Source organism: Sarcophilus harrisii, chromosome 2, assembly GCF_902635505.1.
Source record: "Sarcophilus harrisii chromosome 2, mSarHar1.11, whole genome shotgun sequence".
NCBI classification, from domain to species: Eukaryota; Metazoa; Chordata; class Mammalia; order Dasyuromorphia; family Dasyuridae; genus Sarcophilus; species Sarcophilus harrisii.
This window is the reverse complement of record NC_045427.1, coordinates 462,909,531-462,934,949: the sequence shown is the minus strand read 5'-3', so window position 1 is coordinate 462,934,949 and position 25,419 is coordinate 462,909,531. Positions and strand designations below refer to the sequence as shown.

The window sequence follows — 25,419 nt, the reverse complement described above, 5'->3', positions numbered from 1 at the left end:
TACTCCATTAAGTAAAATAAAATTTTAAAGTTTTTTTTTTAATTAAAGCATTTTCTAAATTAAAACATTTGTAAACAAATCATAATCTAAGCCAAGCCCTGGAGATGGTCCATTCATAGATTTTTTAATCATATCGTTCCATATAATTTGTTGTAAGTTATATTTTAATGCCTATGACATTGAAATTGGTTAGTGCTTGTCAGTTACCAAAGTACAAAGATCTATGTTCAGCATAAATAGTAACAGAACCCAGACCTTCATATTCCTTTTCTTGTAATGTATCTATAACTTCCCAATCTGTTTAAGTAGAACCATTAAGAATGCCTAAAGTGGCAAAAATTATCTATCACATTGCCTTGCACATCAATAAGAAAATCTTATGCCATACATAATCATCTAGAAGAGAACTCACAAACAGTATTGAGCAACAATGCAACAGTGTCAGATAACAAGAAAAAAATTAACAAAATTAGAAATAAGAGGGACCTTGGTATTAAAAGACTGCTAATCTCTTTCCCATCTTGAATAAAATTAGTGGGATCAGAAATCAGTTGTTTTATTCAGTTCCATAAGCTACAAATATTGTATTTCTGCAGTTAATCAACTAACTCGTTCTAAGTTAAAAGCACTAAATTTAATTCATTGCTCAGACAATGAAGAAAACATTTCATTATTTTAGCAATTGATTAACCATTCAATAATAAGAACCATTCATTGTCCTCAATTATTACTGTGTAATAAGAAAAATCAATTGGCTTAGGTTAGTATCAGTTCAGTAGAGCACTGTCACACCAGGTCAAAGTTAGACAGAAATATATACATGAGCAACACAATCAAAAGCAAATTTCATTTATTTCATTAACAGATTTACCTGAGATTTCTAGACTACCAAATGGAACATTCAAATGAATGCAAGAGAAACTTTGTTGCAGTTTATGATGGAAGCAGTTCTATTGAAAACCTGAAGGCCAAGTTTTGCAGTACTGTAGCCAATGATGTAATGCTTCAAACAGGAATTGGAGTGATTCGAATGTGGGCTGATGAAGGTAGCCGGCTTAGCAGGTTCAGAATGCTCTTTACATCATTTGTGGATCGTAAGTAAAGAATACCTTCCCCAAAGCAAAAGCTATGTGAGAAATTTTTCACAATTATTTGTCTCATATATAAGCAGATATATTCATTAACTGATGAAATTTAGATGATGAATCTACCAAAAATTATTTTTGACCTGGTATGATTCCACTAGGTTTTATATTTTTTTTCTTATTATTTATGCAAAGCCCCTATGGAAATCTGACTATATCTAAAAGTGATATATCATAAAAGATCCATCAAAATTATTAGAGTGATTGATTCTGATTTCAGATTGATTTGATTATCTAAATTAACCTACTAATTCTGTCTATTCTCTTTAAGAAAAATTTTAAAGCCTGAATGCCTCATGAATACCTCACAAGGCTTAACTGATGCTGTAAATAGATCTTTGAAAGTAATGACATTTCAATTAACCTTAACATTTAATGTTGTTGCCTGTTCTTCGCAATTAGGCTGATAAATCTGTCTAAGGATGATCATTTTCTGTAGATTATTAGCTAAAAGTAGGGTCAAAAATTAACTTATCCTATGCCAAATTATGTTCTATGTCAAAGAATGTGTAATGAGGTTCTATCTCTTATATTACATTCTCATCAAGGAATGCTGGAATGAAGTAGCATATAATAAATCAGAGAAATAAATATTAACCTCTGTCTTCTGCCTGTTTCATGAAGATGGTGTGAAGATGAACTACATAGATTCTGCAAAGCTATTTGAGCCCTTAGAAAAAATAAAGTTGTATAAAAAGTCTCACTTATGAAATTTTAGACAATAAACCATTTTGATTGGTAGTTTTTGCCTTCATGTGATACTTCTTCATTAATAGTGACCTTGCATTTGTAATTTCATGTTGCTGCTTTATGATTACATATTTATATGGTAAGACATACTAAAATATGATTGAATTATTAAATCTGGAAGTTTAAATAATCCATTTGAATTGCCACATGGTGATTTAGGCTGTGATGTTTCTGAATAAATAGCAAAGACAGAATATGACAAACTGAACTAACCATTTCTGCTGTTTATACACATCTTCATTCAACAAACATTTATTAAGAAACTATTATATTTAAGGCACTGTGTTCAAAACTGTAAGGGATCTAAAAAATATATATGGCACAGATTCTGCCTTTAAAGAACTTTTAATCTACAGGAGGAAATATGCCATGTATAAAAACAACTGTAATATAGGTGCAAAGGGATGCATCAATGTAGTCCTGAATTAAATTAAAGAATTCCTTTTTCAATTTTCTAATATTTCAGAGAAGTGGGCCATTGCTCCCTAATTGATTTGGTGTACTCAGGGGCACATTGGTCCATGAACCTATTCCTGAATGGCTTTCTTGTGACTGAATGAGGCTCAATTCACTATCCATTGAGTGCAATTTTTCAAGTCTCCATAGTGCTATGTACTGAGTTTAACAATGTTCAAATGCATAGTTCTTAGATGCTCCCAAATTTGTGTCTGGTATAAGGGCCCATATTTCTCAAAGCTGATTATCCCCCTAGAGCTTATATTCATCCCAAAAATGATTCTGTAGTTCATACTTAGGTTGGTACTTGTAAAGAACTAGCCCAACCCAAAAACAATTTTAAAAGTAAAAAAAAAGGGGGAGAGTTCCCAAGTGATCTCTTAAGATATGTGGGGCTCTCCTAATATAAATTTGGGACTTGGGATTTCCTAAGACCAATTCCTTATTCCCCTGTGAAAAGTCAGCTTCCCAATAAGTCACTACAGAACTTAAAGCATTCCAAAATGGAGATCTGGGATGGAGTTGGAATTGATGGGAGACCAACCCCTTACTCTACAGAAAAAAAATATCAACTAATCAAGATTTTCCCCAGAAAAAAAAGAAAATATCTCAGGTTTCTAGACCACGAAGCAAAATTCATACTATGGACATAGACTCCACAAGAATAATGGAAATGTTATCTGTATTCATGCCACAATAAGGCAAGCAGTTGGAATCTGTTAAAAAATAAAATAAATGTTGATGAACCCAAGAAATAGGCAGGGGTCCCAAAAAGGAATTAGATAGTTAGTATTAATTGGAAACCACCTCACACAAATTCAGGAAAGCTCTCAAAATGTGTGGCTCCCACAAAGGGATGTGACACGAGGACAATTGAAAATCAATTACTCAAGCCCCTTTGGTTTAATTAAACAAATAGTAACTAACTGCCATTGTTAAATTCAGATCACTCAACATGTATGGACTATTTCCTTTGGTATTTAAAAAATGGTAGATTTTGATTTTTAAACCATTTATCAGTGATCTTTAAAATATCATATAAGTATGAGGTATTGCATCATTGGAGAACAAATATCCTGATTTTTTTTTTTTTAAGAAATGAAAATGGAGTCTATAGATTATAGACAAGATGCTTGACTTCAAGTCCTGGAAAAAAATTTAAAGATATTATTTAAGAGAATGCTAATTAGCATACAGAAAAGGAAATGATCATAGAATATGGTTTCATCATAAAGAAGTCATTCTGAAACAACTTTATTTTCTTGTTGGACAAGATCTCTAAAACAATAAATTAGGAAAATGCTATACAGTTTGCCTTGATTTTAGCAGAGTCTTTTGATAATAACTCAGGCTATTCTTGTGGAAAATATCAAAAAATCTAGATGAACTAAGTTATAGTTACAATATAAACTAGTTAAGGTTCTGAATAGTTAAATGATTAGACTCAAGGAGTAGTCATTAAAAAGTTTAATGTCAACTAGAAAAGAGATTGCCAGTGGAATCTGTGCTTGCCTTATTATATTGAAGGTTTTTATCACTAATTTAGATAAAGATAGGATGGCATTCTTATCAAATTTTCAGGTGACATGTGGGAGAACTGGAAGACAAGTCAGGATATGAAAAGATCTCAGTGGGCTAAATTGGGCAAAATTTAATAGAAATAGATAAATGTGAAAGTCTCATGCTTGACTTTAAGAAACAAATTCACAAGTACAAGATAAAGGAGATATAACTAAGCAGAAGTTCTTCTAAAAGATCTGCAAAGTTTAACTGAACTGCAAACTCAGTATGTCAACAATATGTTATGGCAGACAAAAACTAATGTGCTCTCAGGGTTAATTCAAAGAAGTATGATGTCCATGATTAGGGAGGTGCCAGATAGTTCTACTTTGCTCTGCCTTTATCAGACTAGCTCTAAGTACCACACTTTATGGACATTTATGGACAGAGAATGTTTAGAAGACATCCATGATAGAAAAAGACCTTGAGATCATATCTCATAATGACTTCTTGAAGCAATGTAAGATGTTTGGCCTAGAAAAGAGAAGATTTAGACAGAATATGGTAAAATCTGTAGAGCTGTCATATAGAAGAAGGGAGAAATTAGGTTTGTTCTACTTGGATTCACAGGACAAAATTAGAAATATTGGGTGAAAGGATCATAGAGACAAATCTAGATTTGATATAATTAGATTCTATTAATTAGAACTATGAAAAAAATGGGAAATATGCTATCCCAGGAAGTATAGTGGTATGTAAATTACTTGGGACAAAGTAAAATACTTAAGTATATTAAACGATACAATAAGCCTTACAAATTTTTGCAGCTTAAAAAACATGGCCTTTTGCTGCAATAACTTTCTTACATGCTTTAATTACATTGAATATTAAGCAAAACCTCTACAAATCCCAGTTTTCCAAATGTTGTCCTTAGATTTTTATTGAGCTTTAAATCAGACAAGTCCCCAGTCTACTGAAGCACATTTATCTCCATTTCTCAGATGTATTATTGGTTAACCGTCATCTATGGTATGGTACAAACTCATGTTGGAGAATTTGGCCTCCATTTGGAAATTTCTATCATTCCAGAACAATTCTTCTTCTCAGTTTATCAATATATATATATTAGAGTGAATTATTTGTTCAATGGGGTCAAGACATCTAGGTAATGAAAATAAAAAATCTGCAGCACAAACACAGAAGAGAGTAACTCTAAAACATCCACATGTAATGCTTAAGAGCAAAACATAGCTAAATGAAACAAATTTTTATAAATGGATTGAAAGCACTTGAAGAAATTTTTGAAAAAGAAATGAGAACTATGGGAAAAAAATTATAAAAGGAATTAACAGCTTGACACAAGCAAGAACCTCCCTGAAAATTAGAATTGGACAAATAGAAGTCGTGGACTTCATGAGGTAACAAGAAAATTAAAAGCCAAAAACAAAAACCAAAAAGATGAAAATGTAATCTATTTCACACCAAAAATAACTAACTTGGAAAACATTAAGGAGAAAATAAGATTTTTAAAACATTATTGAATTATATGAATGTTGTGACCAAAAAAAAAAAAAAACCAAGCCTAAATATTTCAAGAAATATTAAAAATTTGCAGGCCTCATCAGAGAGCAAAGTGGAGATAGAAAGTAATCTGCCATTCACCTCCTAAAAGAAACTCTCACCTGAAAACTCCCAGGAATATGATAATCTAAATCCAGAGCTTCCAGGTCCAAATACATATATGGTAAGCAGTTACAAAGAAAGAATTCAAGTATTAAAGAACCATAGTCAAGATTGCACATGATTTAGCAGTCACTACTGTAAAGAAATGGAGAACTTAGAATATAATATTCCAGAAGGCAAAGAATATCAGCTTTCCACCAAGAAAAATTTATCTACCAAAACTGAATATAATCATAAAAGAGGAAAAAGAAAACTTTAATGAAATAGAGGATTTCCAAACATCTCTGATGAAAAGACCAGAGCTTTGGAAAAACTTTGAAATTCAAACACAGGAGTAAAGAGAAAGGTAAACATGAATGCAGAATGATAAAAAAAAAAAAAGTAAATAAGGATAAACTGTTTACATTTAAATATGGGAAGATGATAAATGTGTCTCCTCTTGATCCCTATTATCAAGGTTCATAGAGTTCAAATAGTCAACTCCTGGCAGTGGTTCTACTATAATCTTAAGAATGGAAAGAAAAAGGAAGAGGAGTACTCTGGCGGGGAGGTGAAAAAAAGGAAGGTTAGGGGAAATTGTCTCATGCAATCAAGTAGACAAGTAGACAATTAAATAAACAAGAAGAAAAATGGGAAGTATTAATGCTTGAACCTTATTTTCACACAAACTGGTCAAAATAAGAAAGGAGAGAAAGAAAAGGAGGTGAAAAGGCAAGGAGGAAAGGAAGGAGGGAGAGAGTTGAATACAGGAAATACATTTCAATAGGGAAATAGGAGAGAAAAGGGGAGAAGGTGGGGTGAATACTTCCTGAAATGTGGGGGAGGCAAGAAGAGGAAGAAGGGGAGGACAGGATAAAGAGATGTAGTAGTAGTTCTAAGCAAAACCAAATCTTAATATACAAAAATATTTAAGGCTCTTTATGAGTTAGCACAGAATGGGAATCTGAGGGATGCCCAGCTAAGGGGGGAATGTTATGGAAATTTGTGGTATATAAATATAATGAAATACTATTTGTTGAGCAGAGTACATACCAACAAGGATTCAGAGGAATAATAAAACATGCTACACCACCTCTTTCTTCATAGAGAAGTGAAGGAATCAGAATCCCGAATGAGACAAATTTTTTTGGACGTGGTCATGTAGAAATTTGTTTTTATTGACTATATATTCATAATAGGTTTTGTTTTTCTTATAGTTTCAATGAGAGGAGTGGGGAATAAGATGGAAAACATTTTATTGGTGAATATTTTAGCCTAATAAAAATGTTCAGACTTTACAGACTTACCTTACTACTTCTCTCAATAGTTTTGGGAAAGACTTAAATAAAAAAGTGAGTTTCCTCAGCAAAATTACCTTTTTCTGAATTTCAGCACTCCATTTTTTTTTTTATTATCTTGCTTATAACAAGCATTTTTTTCTGCTAAGAAAATCTTAATAAGGTTTTTTTTTGTTTTTGTTTTTTTTTTTTAAACTGGTCTTAATGCTGTTACAATTTTCAGGAGCTCAAACCACAGTGAAAAAAAAAAAAAAAATGACAGCTATTTTAGTTTCCAGATCCTGAAAAAGTTTTTAGTTTTCTGAAAGATCAGATTTTTTAAATTCTTAGCATTGCTTTTCGTTTTTGACTGCATTTTTTCTTGTATTTCAATGCATATGATAATGTTTCATTGTAGGCTTCAGTGATTCTTGAAAGACAACTTCCTCATACAAACCATTGCAACTTTCTAACTTGTCATAGTCATTGAAGTGTGCTGTTTAAAGTTATACCTTCCTCACATTTCCTTAGAATAATATCCATTCTTTAAAAATACAATTAAAAAGACAACAAAATAAAGCAATAAAATATCCATATGCCATGCTTGCATCCAATATGCAAGTGATAGAAAACTAAAGATAATAAAAATAGCTCAATCTAGCTGAATTTGGTCCAGGTCAAATAAAATTCTAAGTAGGTGTGGTGTCAACAGAAATATACACAAATGACCAATCCTATCACAAAATGAAACTGTACATAAAAATAATTGTTTCAAGTAATTCCCATACCACTTTAATAGGTTTTCTACCTCTCCCAAAGGCTGGATGACCATTTGTTTGGTATGTTCTAAAGAAATTACTTTGGGGGGGATTGTTCCAGATAGCCACTGATTCCTTTCCACCTCAGAAACTCTCCTAACTAGTAGAAAATAATGCTTAAAAGGGAAATTGGGATAAGTTTGTGGTAGATCTTGAATGTCAGACTATACAGATTTTATTCAGTAGGAAATTGTTACTGGTGAAAAAAAATCACATGAGTGACCAAAACACAATGCATCAGAGAGCAAGAGGCATTACAAAGCTAGAATTGACAGTCTTTGATGACAGTATATGTAGGGAAAATAGAAAAGTAGAATGTAAAGTTAACTCTAAGGCTTCTAATCAAGGAGAATAGTGATACCTGTGGAATGGTCAGTAAGATCAAGGAGAGAAATATGTTGAGAGGGAGGAGAAAATGATAATTGGGAAGTGTTAGTGGATATGTTAATAGATATATATTTACACATTATTTATGTGTGTATATGTATTATATAAAGGGGATTCATTATGCATTTGGAATTGGGAATCAAGTTGTTTGTTCCGTAAATGCTGCTGGTTATTGTTGTCAGAGAATTTAAAGACCTTCATAAATTTTTATACTACACAAAGAACTATTTAAACTGGACTTAATCAGTATTTAAAGGAGAAAGTAGCATTTAAATTTGTCAGACTACTACTGATTGAGCGGTTTGTTTGCCTCTAAGCTTAAAGCTCTTAGGCTTCTAATAAAATAATCAGAGTACCAGAAAATGAATCAGGTAGGGAAAATAATATCAGGGAAGAGGTAAAGAGAGCATGCTGCAGATCAATAGAGAATTTCATGGATTTTTTATAAAACAAGGCTTCCAGTTGGAAAATCTCCCTGTGATAAGCACCTTTCGGGATTCTAAACAGTGAATTTATATGCTTATCATTATTTTCAAGTCATTGGGCTATTTTTGGATTTCTTTAAATTGTTAATGATTTGTAATTGTTACAAATCCATCCATGAAAACAATCAATATTTCTGAAGAGGTTTATATAAATGGACTAATTCTGCATGACAGATTCACTTCACGCCTCCCCATTGCAGATTGCAGATGTGACTGAAATAGCATAATTCAACTAAGGAGACAATGCAGAAGAGCAATCGATGTTTGGCTTCTTCCCAGGCACAGAATACTAATATATACCTAACTCTAAGAAAGGATATATTAGGAAAATAATTTCTAGGACTAGAATTGTGAAAGCAGCAGAAGATATTTTCATTAAAATAAAATCCACAAATGTGATTTTTAGTAGCATATTGCCTAAGGGCCCCCCAAAAGGGCCAATTGAAGGGCATAGATATCTGTCAACATTCTTGCCTCATTTTGTCACAGGGAACTAAAACAGAAACCTGAGTTCTCTTTGCTCCCTGATCTTCTGACCCAAGAAATCAATGGAAAGAAAAAATAGGGAGTCTGGAGATTATAAGGGAAGACTAATATATCACTGTCATTAGTGTTAGCTTGTAGTATTTATTTATATTTAAGTCTGGATTTATAACTTAGCCACAATATATGGTTTGAAGTGAAACATTATAGCCTCAAAAATGTTGTTGCTCTTAAAAAAATTAATGCATCTTTGGTTCTAAAACCTCCAGATCACAACAAAATCTGGAAATAAATATGTAGTGTTTTTTAAATTATTTTGTAATTCCCAAAGTAATTAAAGAGAATTACTTGATTAGAATGCCATTCTTCCAATATATTAAATATGCTGAGGGGGTGGAGGGAAATTAAGCAAAGAACTACACTTAAGGGACAAAAAGAAAGAATAACCCAGATTAAGTTTAGTAAAATTGTTATATATGAAACTGGATGCTAATGATGGTTGTATCACCAAGGCCTTGTCCCATAGTAGACACTAATTTTATGTTAGTTAAATTAACATAAAAATTCAAAACGCCAAAAAAAAGTCTGGTTGTGTTACATTCCCAGTCAGCACATCTTGGAAAACAGATTTTTGTCTCTTTGTGGAAAAAATTAATTTTACATAGTAAAAATAAAATTATGTATAATTATTACAGACCTATTATTCAGGCTTCATAGTCTGAATTTTTTTTAAGTTTTTAAAAGTATAACCATGAAATGTTCTCAACGAAACTCATGGAAAAGTAATACTCACATTTTTTGTATAGGTCAATTTTTATCCCCATATATTATGTGACAGTTTTCCAACATTTACAAATATTTACAATATTTATATTACACTTAAATAGGACTAATGAACCAAATATCTAATGCCCACCAATGAAAAAAGTAATAGATTACATTTATGCTGAAACTATGTGTTCAAATTAATGGTATTATATGTATCTAAAGCAGAGATTTTAAACAATTTTGTGTTAAAATATTTTTTAAAAAAAAACAACTTAATGGACTCTAGGTTAGGAATAGCTGGTGCAATTCTTATTAAAGAATTTTAACAGTTGAAACAAATACTTTTTATCACTTTATTAGATTAAACAAACAACGTTTTGATATTCTTAAAACTCCAACTAAGAACTATACACTAGTTAAATAAAATATTAAGTTAAGAAAAAAAATAGATGTTAAGACAGACACATAATGATAAGAATTGTAAGAATTTCAGAACTGGAAGAGATTTTGGAGGCCATATATTCCATGTCCTCATTTTACAGATGAAGATACTGAAGCCCAAAAAGGTGAATTGACTTGGCCAAGTTAACTGACTAGAGGAAATGAGAGGTTCAAGATGTGTTTTCTCCTGATGCCCCAGTACTTGTGATTGTCTCGTAACATTTCTCAGCCACAATGTATGCATCTGAGCTTGTCTTATCAGGCTCTAGAATTCAAAGCCATTTTATAATTCTAGTACAGTGCTCAGCAAAGAACGAGTTAAACTATACCAGACTGACAAAGTACTTTTTAAGTGTTTAGTGACAAAATTAAAAACAAACACTCAATTCAAGGAATATTTATTAAGCTACCAAGTAGTGGGAAATTGGGAATTTAAAGAATTAGGAACCCTCAAAAACCTTACTTGAAGTGGATATTTACATAGAGAAGTTGGTAATTTGAAAAAAAAAAATTTGGTAGAATATGTGCTGCCTTTTCCCTCTCTATTTTCAGTTTCAAATGTTCTTTTCCTCCGTCCCCCAAAGAAATCAGAGAGAAAAAGGATCCATGTGTACAGCAAAATATTTACAGCAGTTCTTTTCATAATAGCAAAGAATTGGAAACTGAAGGGGGTGTTCATCAATTGAAGAGATGATTCTTAACAAGTAACAAAAGTCAGGAAAGAGTTCTCCTTAGTTTCCACCAAGAAAAGAATTTAATTCAACTTGGTGGAAACTTAACTACAAATATTTAGTTTGTTTTTGCTAAAATTCTGGTGTATCTTTAAGGTTAGTGCCTTAAGAAAAATTATAGATGAGACTGCTTGGTAACAAGACCATTTTTACAAATTATCAAACTTTATCTTCAATGTGGACCATATCCGATACCACATTATGTTATCTGTCAGATTGGTTTTAATGAGGTTCTAGTATGCAGTTATTATGTTTATCAAAGGAAATGAAATTTTTAAAAAATGAGAACCCTAAAGTCCTATTTTAGAAATATTGGTGACACTAAACAATAATTTCTTTTTTGTTTCAACCAGATGTGATGGAGAAAACATTTCAGATTACATCAAGTTCTTATCTAATACTGTGTCCAATTGCTTTTACTTAATATAGCTGGGTTTTTTTCTCTCTAGAAACAATTCTACCTTTTTGGTCTCCCAGAAAAATACATTTCACCCAATAATTTTCATAGAAGGTACCAAAATGACTGCTTGCTTCTGTTAGATTCCTTTCTGATATTTTTAGCCTTTATCTCAACTGGAAAACACTTAAGCTTTCTCACTTCTTGATTTTCATATTCTTTTGTTTCTTAAGCTGAGCAGGGCCCCAAATTTAATAAACCAGTAACTCTCAGCTCAGACCTTGGGCTTATCTTCCCCAAAAGAATTCTGTGTACATTTGCAACACAAAATTGAATCACTGTTCACTTTAAAATGTGTGAGACCTTAAGGATCCAGTTGTGGTTTGAGGTTTAAAAAAAAAACAAAAAAATACCAGATATCCCCACATGAAGTCAATGTCTCCCACAGTCTTGAAAACTTAATGTTGTTAGGTCAGATTTAAACTATTCAAAGCAAAAAGCTCAACAGGCCCCTTAACAAATTTTGGAAATAGCCCTAATTAAGTTTCTGAAAACTATTACTTTTTATCTCTCTATTTGTGATTTTCAGTGCCATATTTTTATCTAGGATATAGCAAACGATATTTTTCAAGGCTTTTTATGGAAAATTCAGATACGTCTATATTTGCTTTGACTATATTTAATAAGTTAGAGAGTTGATCTTGTGCCAGCATCTTTTAATATCTTGAAAAACTTTATTTTGCTATGTATTAATGACATTAAAACCATGGGAAAAATTCATACTCTTAGATTTAGAGTGATTCAGAAATAAAGAACATTGGTTTTTACTTATTTGGGTGCTCCAAAGTATGTTAACAGTGAGAGTAGACAAATTAAAAAAAAAATTGTTGACTGTAAATATTTGTATTCCTAGAAATCAAATAATAAAGTTGCTGTTCATTTAATAGTGTTTTCCAGTAACACAGACCATTTCCATGGCTTATAATTTAAGATCCACAGAAACAATTATCATCACTTTTGCCAACATGATATTTGCATGCATTATGGTAGTTTTTCCTTTGGTGTTTGAAATCAGGAACTGCTTTTAGAAGCGAGAAGTTAATGATCTAGACATTCTCTGTATTTTCTTGACAACTCAGCTAGCTTTCTTTTTCCCTACAGCTCCCTGCACAGGCAGCACTTTCTTTTGCCATAGTAATATGTGCATCAATAATTCTCTGGTCTGCAATGGTGTTCAAAACTGTGCATACCCTTGGGATGAAAATCATTGTAAAGGTGAATACAGTGCAAAGTCTAACCTCTGAGAGAAGAGTGTCACTTGCCTTACTATGAATGTGCTTAGTATAGGTTTTTTGGCAGAAATGGAGAAATATGCTCTAAATGTTTCCTTTTAATGGATTATTGACCTTCTCTGGGCTGCACTGGAGTAGAGGCAAAAGAACAAATAATATCTTTGCTTTGAAATTAAAGTGTTGTTACCTTTAAAAGAATGTTAATCAACATTCTTTATAAGTTATAGCAATAAATTTTTCTTTAATATTGAGTTAATTATTTTCTTTAAAGCCCATTTAATTTTGTTCTCAAAATTATTTTAAAAGTAGCCACTGTTTTCTATCAAATTTGAATTTCTGAGAATAAAAATTTTAAATTCACAAAAAAATTGTGAAAATTTTGCAGAATAAAACCCTATTTCATTATTTGTTTTAGAATTCTTTTAAAATCATCATGAAATCATTAACATATGTTAGAATTATTTAAAAATCATTATGAAATTACTCATATGTGTAATCTTGATAAATAATGTCTACCGATATTGGTCAGATGTGTGCATGCCTATTATCAAAATGATTTGCCAAGTTTTTTTTTTTTTTTTTCATTCTAGAAGTATACCCTATAATTATAAGGTGCTGTAATCTGATACTGCCATCTTGTGTATTTGACATGAAGTGCCATGAGTTCATCATTGAAATAACATTTAATTCTGGTTTATATCCTAGTATGTCATTCATTTATAGTTCAACTAATATTAGAAATAAATCAGTCATTTGAGTATTTTCAATATTCCTAATAGTATACAAATGCAAATAAATTTTAGAATCAGTGATATTTTTAACCAAAGCTATTAAAAAATGTAAAGGAAGAAATTGGATGGAATTAAGCAATAATATTGAATTTGGCACAATTTGCAATATTACATTCGTTCAAATTTGCAGAATTCATGCATTCATGTACAGTCTCTAAGTATAGAAACGATCATTTCCTTTGCTTATACTACATGATTTCTGGCTCTTTTAACAAATATTAATGGTCATTATTATTCATGAGCTTCTTATCTTATTTTGTTTTTAAATCTAATTATAAATTGTGCCATCTGCAGTATATTTTACCAAAGTATTCCACACTTTTTACTAAAAAAAATATTACCAAGTTTGTTTGTAAAATAGACAAAATCATTGATTTTAATAGACTCAACCTTTTTCTTTCTACAGAGAAGAAAAAAGCTGGACTCTTTGAACAAATCACCAAAACACATGGAACAATCATTGGCATTACATCAGGGATTGTCTTAGTTCTTCTCATTATTTCTATTTTAGTTCAAGTCAAGCAACCTCGAAAGAAGGTCATGGCTTGCAAAACTACTTTTAACAAAACTGGATTCCAAGAAGTATTTGATCCTCCTCATTATGAACTGTTTTCATTAAGGGACAAAGAGATTTCTGCAGATTTGGCCGACTTATCAGAAGAACTGGAAAACTACCAGAAAATGCGACGTTCTTCCACTGCTTCCCGTTGCATCCACGACCATCATTGTGGATCTCAATCCACCAATGTAAAACAAAGCAGGACCAACCTCAGTTCCATGGAACTTCCTTTCCGTAATGATTTTGCACAACCTCAGCCAATGAAAACATTCAATAGCACCTTCAAAAAAAGCAGTTACACTTTCAAACAATCACATGAGTGTTCTGAACAGGCCATAGAAGACAGAGTGATGGAGGAGATTCCTTGTGAAATCTATGTGAGAGGACGAGAGGATTCTGCACAAGGGTCAATGTCCATTGACTTTTAATCATTTAGAGATGAAGATGATATATTAGTATGTATATATGCAGCATACACAGCACATACACTGCACATATGTATGTTTTTAAGCTTTTCTGCAATCAACACTTTTACCCACCCCCCTCAAATGAGAAACATCTTCACTGTCATTAATTATTATAATGTTGGAGATTGTATTCCTTTGTGCTCCCTAACCCATGTGAAATTAATTGGTAAACTTAGGAAGTTGAATGGGAGTAGGGGAAACAATCATCTATTGCTTGGTGTCATGTAAGCAAATAACCAGTTAAATAACTGAATCCACTTTTTAACTGGTTATTCTGATGTCTTGTGAACATAGACTTATAAGCTACCTTATAAGCTATAAGAGTTTTACCAACATAACTGAAGGTGTGCATGGAAACAATACCACAGACTTTTAAAATCTACAGATACACCAACAAGTTTTAGTCATTGAATAAGTTTAAAAATAAAGTTTCCATCATATTTTCACATTCCTTCTCTTTTTCTTTCCATGATTTTCAAGTCAATGATTTTAACATTTTAGTTGCATAAAAGTGATTATTTCACTATATATATTTTGATATGGGCATTTACTATTGACTTTGTCAAATTAAAACTAGAATTACTGTGGTTCAGTGCCAATTATGACCCAGAGTTATGTTGCAGCCATCTGTTTCTTCTGAACTAATTTCTATATTGCTGCCATTTAATTATTAGTTCCCTTAGCCTGTGTTTTCTGTGAGAAGTAAGTGAAATGGCTTATTGCCTTTTACGAGTATTTTATCTTAGTTAACATATTAGAATATTTTAGATCCTTGAGATATATAAGCCTTTGCAAATTATGTGTACAAACTCTTAAATTAAACAGGTCTTCAAAATTCCCAATATTGAGTCACATGTCATGTTGGTAAAGGGAAAATTATTTAATTTATTGTTGTGATATTTATAGTCATATAAGTGTTTTTAATTCTCCAAATCTGTGGTCCTTGTTTTTTGTTTGTTTGTTTTGTTTTGTTTTTAAGATATCTTTGCTTTCTTACAATGTGGTTTCTCTTGTAGTATTTAATAAATCCAGGACTTCTCACCTGAGACAGTCACATTTTTCTAGAGCTGATGAAGAATTACAACCTTCAATTTTCTTTTTAACTTCAGTTTTGGCATTTTGTTGTTTTATTATGGTACATGAAATAATTTGTAAACATGATTAAAAAAACTTTCATTGTGGTTTTTTTAGGCTTTTGATATAATTTGATACTGTACAAACTTTATTAAATCAAGATCAAAGACTTTTGTGGCCATTTTATTTCAGTGCTTACATTGGCAGTTTGAATATATGATATTCTGAGTCTGTGTTATTCATTATACTTTATTGTAAAGAATGTGGGAATCTGTTAGTTTTGAGTTCCTTTGTTGTTGCTTAGTTTATGATAAAACTTTTTGTAACATTTATTTTTCTAAATCACTACACATATTTTATATTTAAAAATACATCATCCCCTAGTCATGTTATTTTGCTGTTGATTAGGTTTTAGAGCTTGGATTGAGGTAATACAGGAAATAATTGCTTGCCATAATTTTATAGCATCATAACTATCACAGTAATTTCCTTTTAAAAGAAGAAAATTTTCACTCTATTTTTTTAATTTTTTGATGAAATGAAAAAATGAAAATCCCAGAAAACTTCAAAGTACATTCCAGTCATGTTCATTCTATTGAATGTTATATAGACATTTTCCCAGAGACTATATTTTTAAGCTGAATATGAGAGCTGAACAAATGTTAAAGATACTCAAAGATGTTCATTTTATATCCTATTTCTCAAAGGTGCATTACTCCTAATCAAATCATATACCTAAGTTAATAATCAATAAAATTATTCTTTTTTTTTAAAAAGTAAAACTTAGAAGTACTTACAGTGTTCAATGATTAACAGCAGAGCTAGGATTAGATATCTGAATTCTGGTCCATGGATCTTTGAATCAATCAGTCAATGAACATGCATTCATTAAATATCTCCTTATGTAACAAGCTGGGAACTGGAGATACAAATAAAAACTATCTCTGCTCTCAAAGAGCATACATTCTAATCAAACAATATAGTGCTTCATACAGAGTATTCATTCCAATAATAGTAACTAATAATATGCTTCAGTGATGCTGTAAAGAAAATTAGCATCTTAGAAGTATGAGAATTTCAATGTTATTTTCAATGCAACTATTAAATGCATTATTAAACTTTTTAGGCTTCAATCAAAAAATGTAGGCTGATTTTATCCCCTCCTTTATATGGTTCACATTTGTCCCTCATCTTGAAAAGGACTACAGAGGCTCACAGGCCAAAATAAATGTATAGTAAAGCATTTAGAATCAGCCAGTCAAGGTTCCTCTGAAGAAAGCAAAAGGCTTCGATCTTTTTAAGTCCTTAGGGTGAAAAATGACACTTGGCCATGAGTTTCCTGGCAGGAAGAGGTTGGATTACATAGTTTTCTTTTCCTTATTAAAGAAAACATAGAGATTTGTTTGCAGAGATGAGATCTTTTATGAAGCTAGAATCAAGAATGAGTCCTTATGTAAAGGGCAGTTTCTTCATAATTTTATAAAAAATATATAGAAACATTTATAAAACATTTCATAAAAGACATAGAGAAACATTTTCTAAGACTGTATTCATTATGACCCTCTGCTAAAGTCAAAGAACATGACACACAGTAAGTGATTAAAGGTATTTCTTCAAAGAATTGAAATAATGTAGTCCAGGTAATTTTTTTTGATGGTCACACTTGATCCAGGAATGGAACCTGGACAATGTAGATATAATTAACACATCAATTAGACAATATCAAATGTCAGGTGTCTTAAATGGGCTTAAGTTGGCCTAGGTATAGAATCTCATTTTATTCATGATGTCATGATCACCATAAAGTAGAATATTCTGCTCTTTAATTAAAATGGAAAACAGAAGTATGATTTAGCAATTTAGATCAGAGGGAAATAAAGATGGTGTTCTGGTGTGGCAGTCACAGTTAAGAATTTTATCCAATCCACAAAGAATATTTCTGTCACCCTCCCCCATCCCACATTTCCTACACTTTAAATGCACTCAAGGGTTAACTATATCCTACACTCAGAAACTGAAGTCATTTAAACTAAAATATCAAAAAAATCAGAGGTCAAATTTATCAGACTATCACAGGAAAACATTTAGTGCTATATTCTGCTATTGAATGTCTTCACCATCCATCCCCCACCACTGCATTCAATACAATTAACCAAAATCAACACAGTTATCAGAACCTACAAAATTCTAGAAGTCTTACTTATTAGAACTTTTAATGTATATAAAAATGTTTAATGTTCCTTTTTGTGGGGGAGGGGAGAGGAAATCAATTCAGAGGTTTACCAAAACTTGGAAGAGATTCTATAACTCAGCATGTTAGGAGATTATGAAAGCCCTTTTAACACTGAATGTTTAACAACTCTTCTGTGGGTGTCTTTGTCATGTTTCATATAATTGTCAGGCATTAAAAAACTCTTGTAAGTGTCTGTGTCTGAACCTTTCTATGATTCTGCTATTGTTTCAGGAGAAAGATGCTTCCTTTTTTTAGTAGCATGTCATCTGTTAAGACAAAATGAAGAAATGCCATCCAAGAAATTACTATGAATCAAAGTAGATCCTGCTGTCATTGTAAAACACTATGTTATATTGCTCTGTTTACTTGAAGTGCTAAAAAAAATGTTGTGCCTTTATTGTGAGGTAAAAATTGAATCTTTTAACAACAGCCACAAAAATGCTATCCAAGGGTTTGCTAAAATTAGTTGGAGATTTTTAAGTAATTAATTCAGCCATTAACAATTTTTATTCGTGTTACTTTTCAACTCTTCATGGATTTAATATCTTATACTCTTAAATTCATTCTATGAAAGAGCTGTCAAAAATTCTTAATAGACAAGAATTTCTTAAGTTACATTCTTAGTAATGAATAAGAAAAAGCAAAGTTTTTGCTTTGGTGATATATTTTAAGCTCCAGAAAATAGTGCACAGCTTACTTTAGAATTAATACTAGTATGTCTTATCTTAACTTCAGAAGGCTATCTGAATTGTATAGCACTGCAAGTAGAAAGCTGCTATTGAGATTCTTGTTCTATAAACTGGGGAAGAATCCACTTAGAGAAATCTTTTTTCCATCTGTTTTATATGTCACCATTAATAACTCCTTCAGAATTCCAAGCTTCCCTTTATCCAGCTCAGCCTAATTCAGGTTGTAGCCACTTCAAACAATTTAATCTCCTAAATCACTATGATCCTCATGACCAGACTAAAGCCCATTCCACTAAGAAGTTCAAGATTATGTTGTTCCCCTCTATCTCTTAGAATAGTTTTTTTAGCATATTTTTTTAATAATCAAGGTGCCAAATACAAACTCTTGTGTGACATTTAAAGCTCTTCACTACCAGTTCCAGACTACCATTCCAGACTTATTATATACTATTTCCCTTCACACAGTACAATCCTGCCAAACAGGCTTTGATGTTCTTCACAAGATACTCTATCTCCCATCTCCCATCTCCCAGTCTTTGAACAGGATGATCCCTATATCTTCCTTACTCCAGATACTAAAAACTCCTACTTTCCTTTAAAGCTTAACTCAAGGGACACCTGCTACCTAGTAATTTTCCTTTCCCCATCTCAGCTATTCATTTTTTCCCATCCAAAAATACCTTTATTTTATTAATGCATGTGTCTGCTCCAATTGAATGGGAGGCTCACAGAGAGTGAGAATAGTTTCTTTTTTGTCTCTGTATGGCCAGGGCCTAGCACAGTGCCTGACACAGACATTTTTAACTGATTGATTCATCCAGATGGTATAGCAGAATCCTCAATGCTCCTTCAAAGTGACAGTGATTAGTCTAATGCTGGCACTTTATAAATGAAAAACTAACTTTTGATCCTTTGGCAAGTTTGCCATGAAGCAACACAATCCCCTTGTTTGTCTGATTTATAAAATCTTTAGGAGGATGGAATACCTTAGAGAAAGTTCTTGTTTTTCTCACAAATTAAGCATTTGTCATGTGCAAGGCACTATACTATGTGCTATGGGTACAAAGCCAAAACTAAAAAATAATCTGTAAAATAATCTGTGCCCTCAAGAAGCTTACATTTTAATGAGATATGTGATGAATGAAAAGTTCGAGAGACATAATTTCTGGGTGATTAATTATTTTATTAATTATGGCTAGCAATAATTAACAAAAGGAAAGTTATCTGACTTTCTCTCATAAACCAAAGACCAATCTTAGAGGCCTCTCAATGCTTATGTGCTATTGAACATTTTTTACCTAGCCTGAATCACTGAAGTAGCAATCAATTGATTGGTTAATGAGAAAATAAATATTATAAAGAAATGTAGACCTAAAGGCTGAGGAACTAACTTTAATTGTGTTACTCTTACTTCTCTCTACCTATACCATCCCTAACTTTGGGCAACCTAGACAAAGAGATCTATAGCCTCTCTGAGTAGAACACAGTGGCCTAAAATTCACCTAAATTAGATTCTCCTTATAAGATTTTCCAGTGGAGTGAGGTAACAATTTCACCTAAATAAGATAGATGGTCTAGATGGGGCAAATTTTGGGGCAAGGTCAATAATGTCCTTCAAAGACTAATGGGTTTATTTCTGAATGAGGAAACAGGAAAAAAATTACTAATAATTGGTTATTACTATGAGAAAAATAATCATTTAAACAGACTACATGTACATACACACACGACATACAGATCAAGCACAAAGTAATCTTGGAAAAAAAGGTATTAGCAGTTGGGGTGATCTGGAAAAGCTTCCCACAGAATATAATGCTTGGGCTGAATCTCAAAGGAAATCATGAATTCCAGGAGGCAAAAGTGTGGAAGAAGAACATTTCAGGCATGGAGAAGAGCAGTGCAAAGGACTAGAGATTAAAAATGGACCAAAAGTGTGTGACCAAGTAGATCAGGATGGTTCAACCATATAGAGCATAAAGATGAATGATATGTATGGAACAAGAAAGGTAGGAAGAGACCAGCTTGAGAGGAGCTTTAAAAAGAAATTATTGCAATAGTTCAGGACAGTCTAAATGATAGTCTGAATTACAGGGTAGCTTTGTGAGTGCAGTGCAGAGAAGGGGGAGTATGTCAAATCAAGTCAACAAGCATTGTGCTAAACACTGAAGATACAAAGAAAAGCAAAACAATTTCCACTGAGGACTCATCATCTAATGGGGACATCTATGTATCAACAATTTACAATCAGAAAAAAGAATAAAGAGAAAGCACACATACATATATACATACACACAAAAGTGTGTATGTATATGTTATGCACGTTATATATACTTTGTGTATGTTATATATATGTATGTACATATGTGTATCTGGGTTGTAGAAGTAGCAATAAAATTTGAAAACTGATTGGACATATGGAGTAAGTATGAGAAGTCAAGAATAATAATGAAACTGTGAACTTTCTGGTTTCATGGGTAGTATCCTAGACAGGAAAAAAAAAAAGCTCGAGATAAAAGAAAGATAATGAGTTCTGTTTGGGACATATTGAGTTAGAAATGCCTATAGGACATGCAGTTAGAAATGTCTAATAAGCAATTTATGGTGCATGTCTGGAGCTCGGAAGAGAGACTAGAGCTGTGTGTGTGTGTGTGTGTGTGTGTGTGTGTGTGTAGAAGTGGTAAATGAACCTTTGGAAGCTGGTGAGGTCACCAAGTGAGAAAAAAAAAAACTTCAATAAATGTTAAATACCTGGTTACTGTGAACAGAGCAACTAAGAAAATACAAAAGTCAAACGACACAGATTGTCCTCAAGCATTTCATAATCTTGTTGCAGAGGGGCTCTGGGTGTCAGTAACGATAGTAGGTTATTTCCTCACATGTAGAAGCCCAAGTGACAGAGTGAGTAGGAGAGCTTCCTCTTGATGACTCCTAAGACCATGTTAGAAATTTACACAGAAGAGATACTGAATAGTCACTGACCTCCAAAAAAATACTAGGTTATAATTAGGATTATGTTAAAAACTCAGTTTCTTTGATGCTCAATCATGACATTTATGCATGTAACATCTCTCTTTAATTGTCTCAAGTGCAAAAAAATCATGTAAAATATAAAGGAACCAGATCCATTTTGCAACAAGCAGGCACAATTGTCTCCACAGCATCCAGTCTACTGGGGTCTAATCACTGAAGCCAAAATTATGTGTATTACACAGTGGGATGTCAAAGCTATTCAATACTGTCACACTCCAGGCTATAGAGATTTAAAAGCAAGGTTGCTGAGTCTAATAGCCACAGATCAGTTTTCACAAGCCTGAAGTGAGATCTGTTGAATGAAACTGAAAAAAGGGATGGAGTTGCAAAAGAAAGCAAGAACTTTCCCTGAGGAGACTTACCTCTATTAAAAGGCTATGGATCAGACAACAAAGAAGGGAGGAGGAAAAGGTATCAGGGCGCTCCCACTAGGCATGTTTTTACAAATAAAATCATAATTATAGGGCAGCTGTATTTTCTATATTTAGGGTCAAGGAGAATGCTTTATTCTGAAATGCCCCAAATTTCACTCTGCACTTATTTAGATCATTGACCACAAAACTGGAAAGACAGCAGGCCCTATTTGAATGAAATATTTCCTGTAGTTGTTTATTGCCTGGTAAATTTTCTTTGAAAACTTTATTTCTGAAAAAACATATCTGAACTTTCATTAGATCCCAGCTAAGATAATGTCTCTGAAGAGTCATCTATGTTCAACCACAAAGGATATATAAGCACTTGTGAAGAGTGAGTCTAATTCTATTAACTAAGTGCCATTCCAGAGGGCTTTTGTCTACAGCCTTGTGAGTCACTCAATGGGATGTGCATCCCATGTGGTAAAATGTACCTCTGAAACTTCTTGCCCTAGAGAGCATCACTACCAGTAGCTCAAGGCTCTCGCACAGCTAAGTTCAGATATGGCCTCAGACAATAAATGGTAAGTGCCTACTTGTAGGACCTTGGAAAAGTTATTTAACTTTCCAGGCTCAATTTCTCATTTACAGAATGATAGACTTGAACTAGCTCTAAAGGCTGCAATCTATGAGAAAGTCTCAAGTCAAGCAGTCTCCTCTATCATTGATATTTGAAGTATTTGCTTTCAATTCTAACTTCACAGAGGTAGAAAAGCAAAAGAAACTATTCCCATATATCAGGTCCTTAGAAAAAGTACTAGAAAACCTGCTGGCTTTTCTGTGAAAATAATAATAGTTCATACTTAAAATATCTTATACTTAACAAAATGTTTTAAAGGCATATATCTTAATGTTAGAGTAAGAGACCACTGACTTGCTATCTAGGTAGGTGGAGCAAATAAAGGAGAATTTTTTCCATGTTATCTGCAGTTTTTCACAAGCTGGTACCTTCAACCACAGGTTTAAATGCCATTGACATTCTAACCTTAGACCAAAGCCCTTTGTATAATAAACTCCCTAAAATTAATTCCAGAAAAGGAATATGAAACTACATTTTAAAAATTTGAAATGTAAATTAAATTAAGCCTTAACTTTAGGATATTTTCTATTTTGAGCCTCTCACCAACTCTCTTTTGAATCAAATTAAATTATCTCAAGGTAATAAAGGAAATAATTCTATTTATGCCTTAGTTGGAGTTCCTACAATTAAGCCAACACCTCCTCTGTTTCCAATCACACAGCAACAAAGCCCACTTAATAGCTGAGTTGCTAGACTGCAATGTTAATTACATCCATTGTTATATGATTCTTACAACATGTAATGGAGAAAAATCTGGTAAAATCTGAAAAAATTCCACTGCCTGGTTGGGGAATTAGTCCCAACCTTTTTTAATCACTAGGGAAAGAAGGGGCAGGAATGTATGCTACAAGCAGCAACCTCTTGGTGAGCTGGCCCAAGAGGAAGCAAAGAGATTATTTTGTTGTGATGAAAAATAATTTTCTGAAAAGATAATGTTCTATTTGCTTTGCTTTGATCAGAAAGATAAAAAACCAGACCAGACTGATTTTATGTTACAATGATATTCAGTGACAAGTTGACAATCACAGTTACTCTTTTAAAGAAAAAAAAATAGTACCTTTAATTGTATCTTCACTGTGCCTGTGATTATGTGTATTTTCTTTTTGGTTTTGAAGTCAGCTGTTACCCTTGACGTCATTACTCCTGTAATACCTTGAGTGAGTGACCTGAAAGCTTTCCTACCCTGAATTCTATTGCTATTTATAGGACATGTTGATTTTGCAGCTCTACTTTCTTACTCACGGACTCTGCTCCCAAATGGGGCCCTATTTCTAACTTCTTGATGTCAGGTCAGCCTTTCCTAAGATCTTGATTCCTAGTAATTTATGTCTATTCTACAATCCTTAAAATTCTTACCCACTTTGCTTTCATTTAAGCTCTCCAAATGGTACATGTTTGGAGATCCTCATACAAAACCATAAAACTATGCCAAATATTCTCATCTCCAACTAGAAGCTTTGTCTCTGCTATAGAATAAATGAATGAATGAAAATGAATGGAAAAGCAATAAAGCTCTGTGCCAAGCTCCACACTAAGCCCTGGTATGTATAAAAAGAGAAAATACAAAAAATGAGACAATCTCTGTTCTCAAGGAGTTCATACTGTACTTGGGAAAGGCAATAAATGTCGAAGAGTTTAACTGCAGGGCAGACAAAAAAAAAGCCCAGGAATCCTTTGGGATGGATCATCTGGTCAGACGATAGTGTCCAGGGGTGAAGGGCAGATTGTTAGGCTAGTCCAAGAGAACTTAATAGTTGCTAAGGCCGGGTGGCCTTCCATCTCACTGGGAGGCTTGTACTTGGGGACTCCTCCCTAATTCAGTGATGTGAACAGCTGGGTAACCTTTCCTGCCCAGTCCCCCAGGTATGAGATTGTAAGATATAAGCTATCTAAACCATGTCAAGTAAAGGATTGTGGGGCACAAATGCTTCTGGGTGTTTTTGCAAAGGCTTGCCTCCCTAGCTCAGAAGGAAGCAAGGAATGTTCACAAACTTATTGATGAGAATAAGGAATCATCCCAGAAATGGTCGTGGATCAGCAGCAAATACTTTTTTTTTTAACGAGTTATTAATAATGGAACTTCCAAAACTAATTTCAATTTTTGCAAAATATGTTCCTCACACAAATGCTGTGAGCTAGATAGTACATTATTATCTCCATTTTATAGATAAAAAAAAAAAAAACTGAGGCTCAAATGGAATTGACTTACCTAGTATCACACAGCTAGTAACAGAATAGTGAATCCTGATTCTTTGACTGCCAATCCATTGCTCCTTCTGCCACACTATGTTGTTTTACATAGATAAGAATTGAATCCCATACAGAGGGCTTGAGTTACTTACTGCACAAGACCACTAGTATTTTAAATTGATTTTACTCTTTTTTCACTGATCATACAAAAGAAAATCCACTTTAAAAAAAAAAAAAAACAAAAAACCTCTTCTCTAATTTTCATCAAGTGGGCAAAGAACATGATTATCTATTGAGTATAATTATATGGTTACAAAAACATACAAGTTTGAAGTATTGATTTCCAGGACTGTAGCCTGCACTTTCATACAACTGAGCCACATTTAGGCAGCATGCCAGATGTGGAACATCAGGATTTAATGGCAGCATTTCAGCAACAGCCCCAGAGTTTAGTGCAGTACGGTTATTGAATGCTAATGCACCACAAAGAGGAAAACAGGAATACAGACATGGCTCCTTTTTCAGCAAGCTTTTTTTTGGTTTTGATGCTGTTGTTTCTTTCTTGAAGATAGAGTACCTGAAAGCAATTAATTGCTCCATGGAAATGCTGTGTCATAAAGAAAGCTGGGTTAAAAGGAATATACAATCACCAAGACTCTGTTCTCATCACCTTATCAGTCAGTCAAAGGTAAATGAATTTTCTTAAGAGATTTTTTTTCATATTAATAGAGCTGTGCATTTATGTGGTTGGTGCCTTTTCCCAAGAAGTACAAAGATTTTTCAATTTCAGGAAATAATTAT

The 25,419-nt window shown here is 32.8% G+C and overlaps 1 protein-coding gene across 3 annotated transcripts in view; it reads left to right on the top strand.

The window, feature by feature from the left end:
* Window positions 1–15,653, top strand: part of NETO2 (neuropilin and tolloid like 2) — a 33,473-nt gene extending 17,820 nt beyond the window's left edge. For 2 of the 3 annotated variants that reach the window (XM_031954426.1, XM_031954424.1), the window contains 3 exons: window positions 866–1,094; window positions 12,462–12,575; window positions 13,790–15,653. In XM_031954426.1, coding sequence (XP_031810286.1) covers window positions 866–1,094; window positions 12,462–12,575; window positions 13,790–14,370 — 924 coding nt within the window. In that variant the 3' untranslated portion in view covers window positions 14,371–15,653. The remainder of the gene's footprint in view (window positions 1–865; window positions 1,095–12,461; window positions 12,576–13,789) is intronic. The other variant, XM_031954425.1, reaches the window with a different exon arrangement.
* Window positions 15,654–25,419: the final 9,766 nt, after the last annotated feature.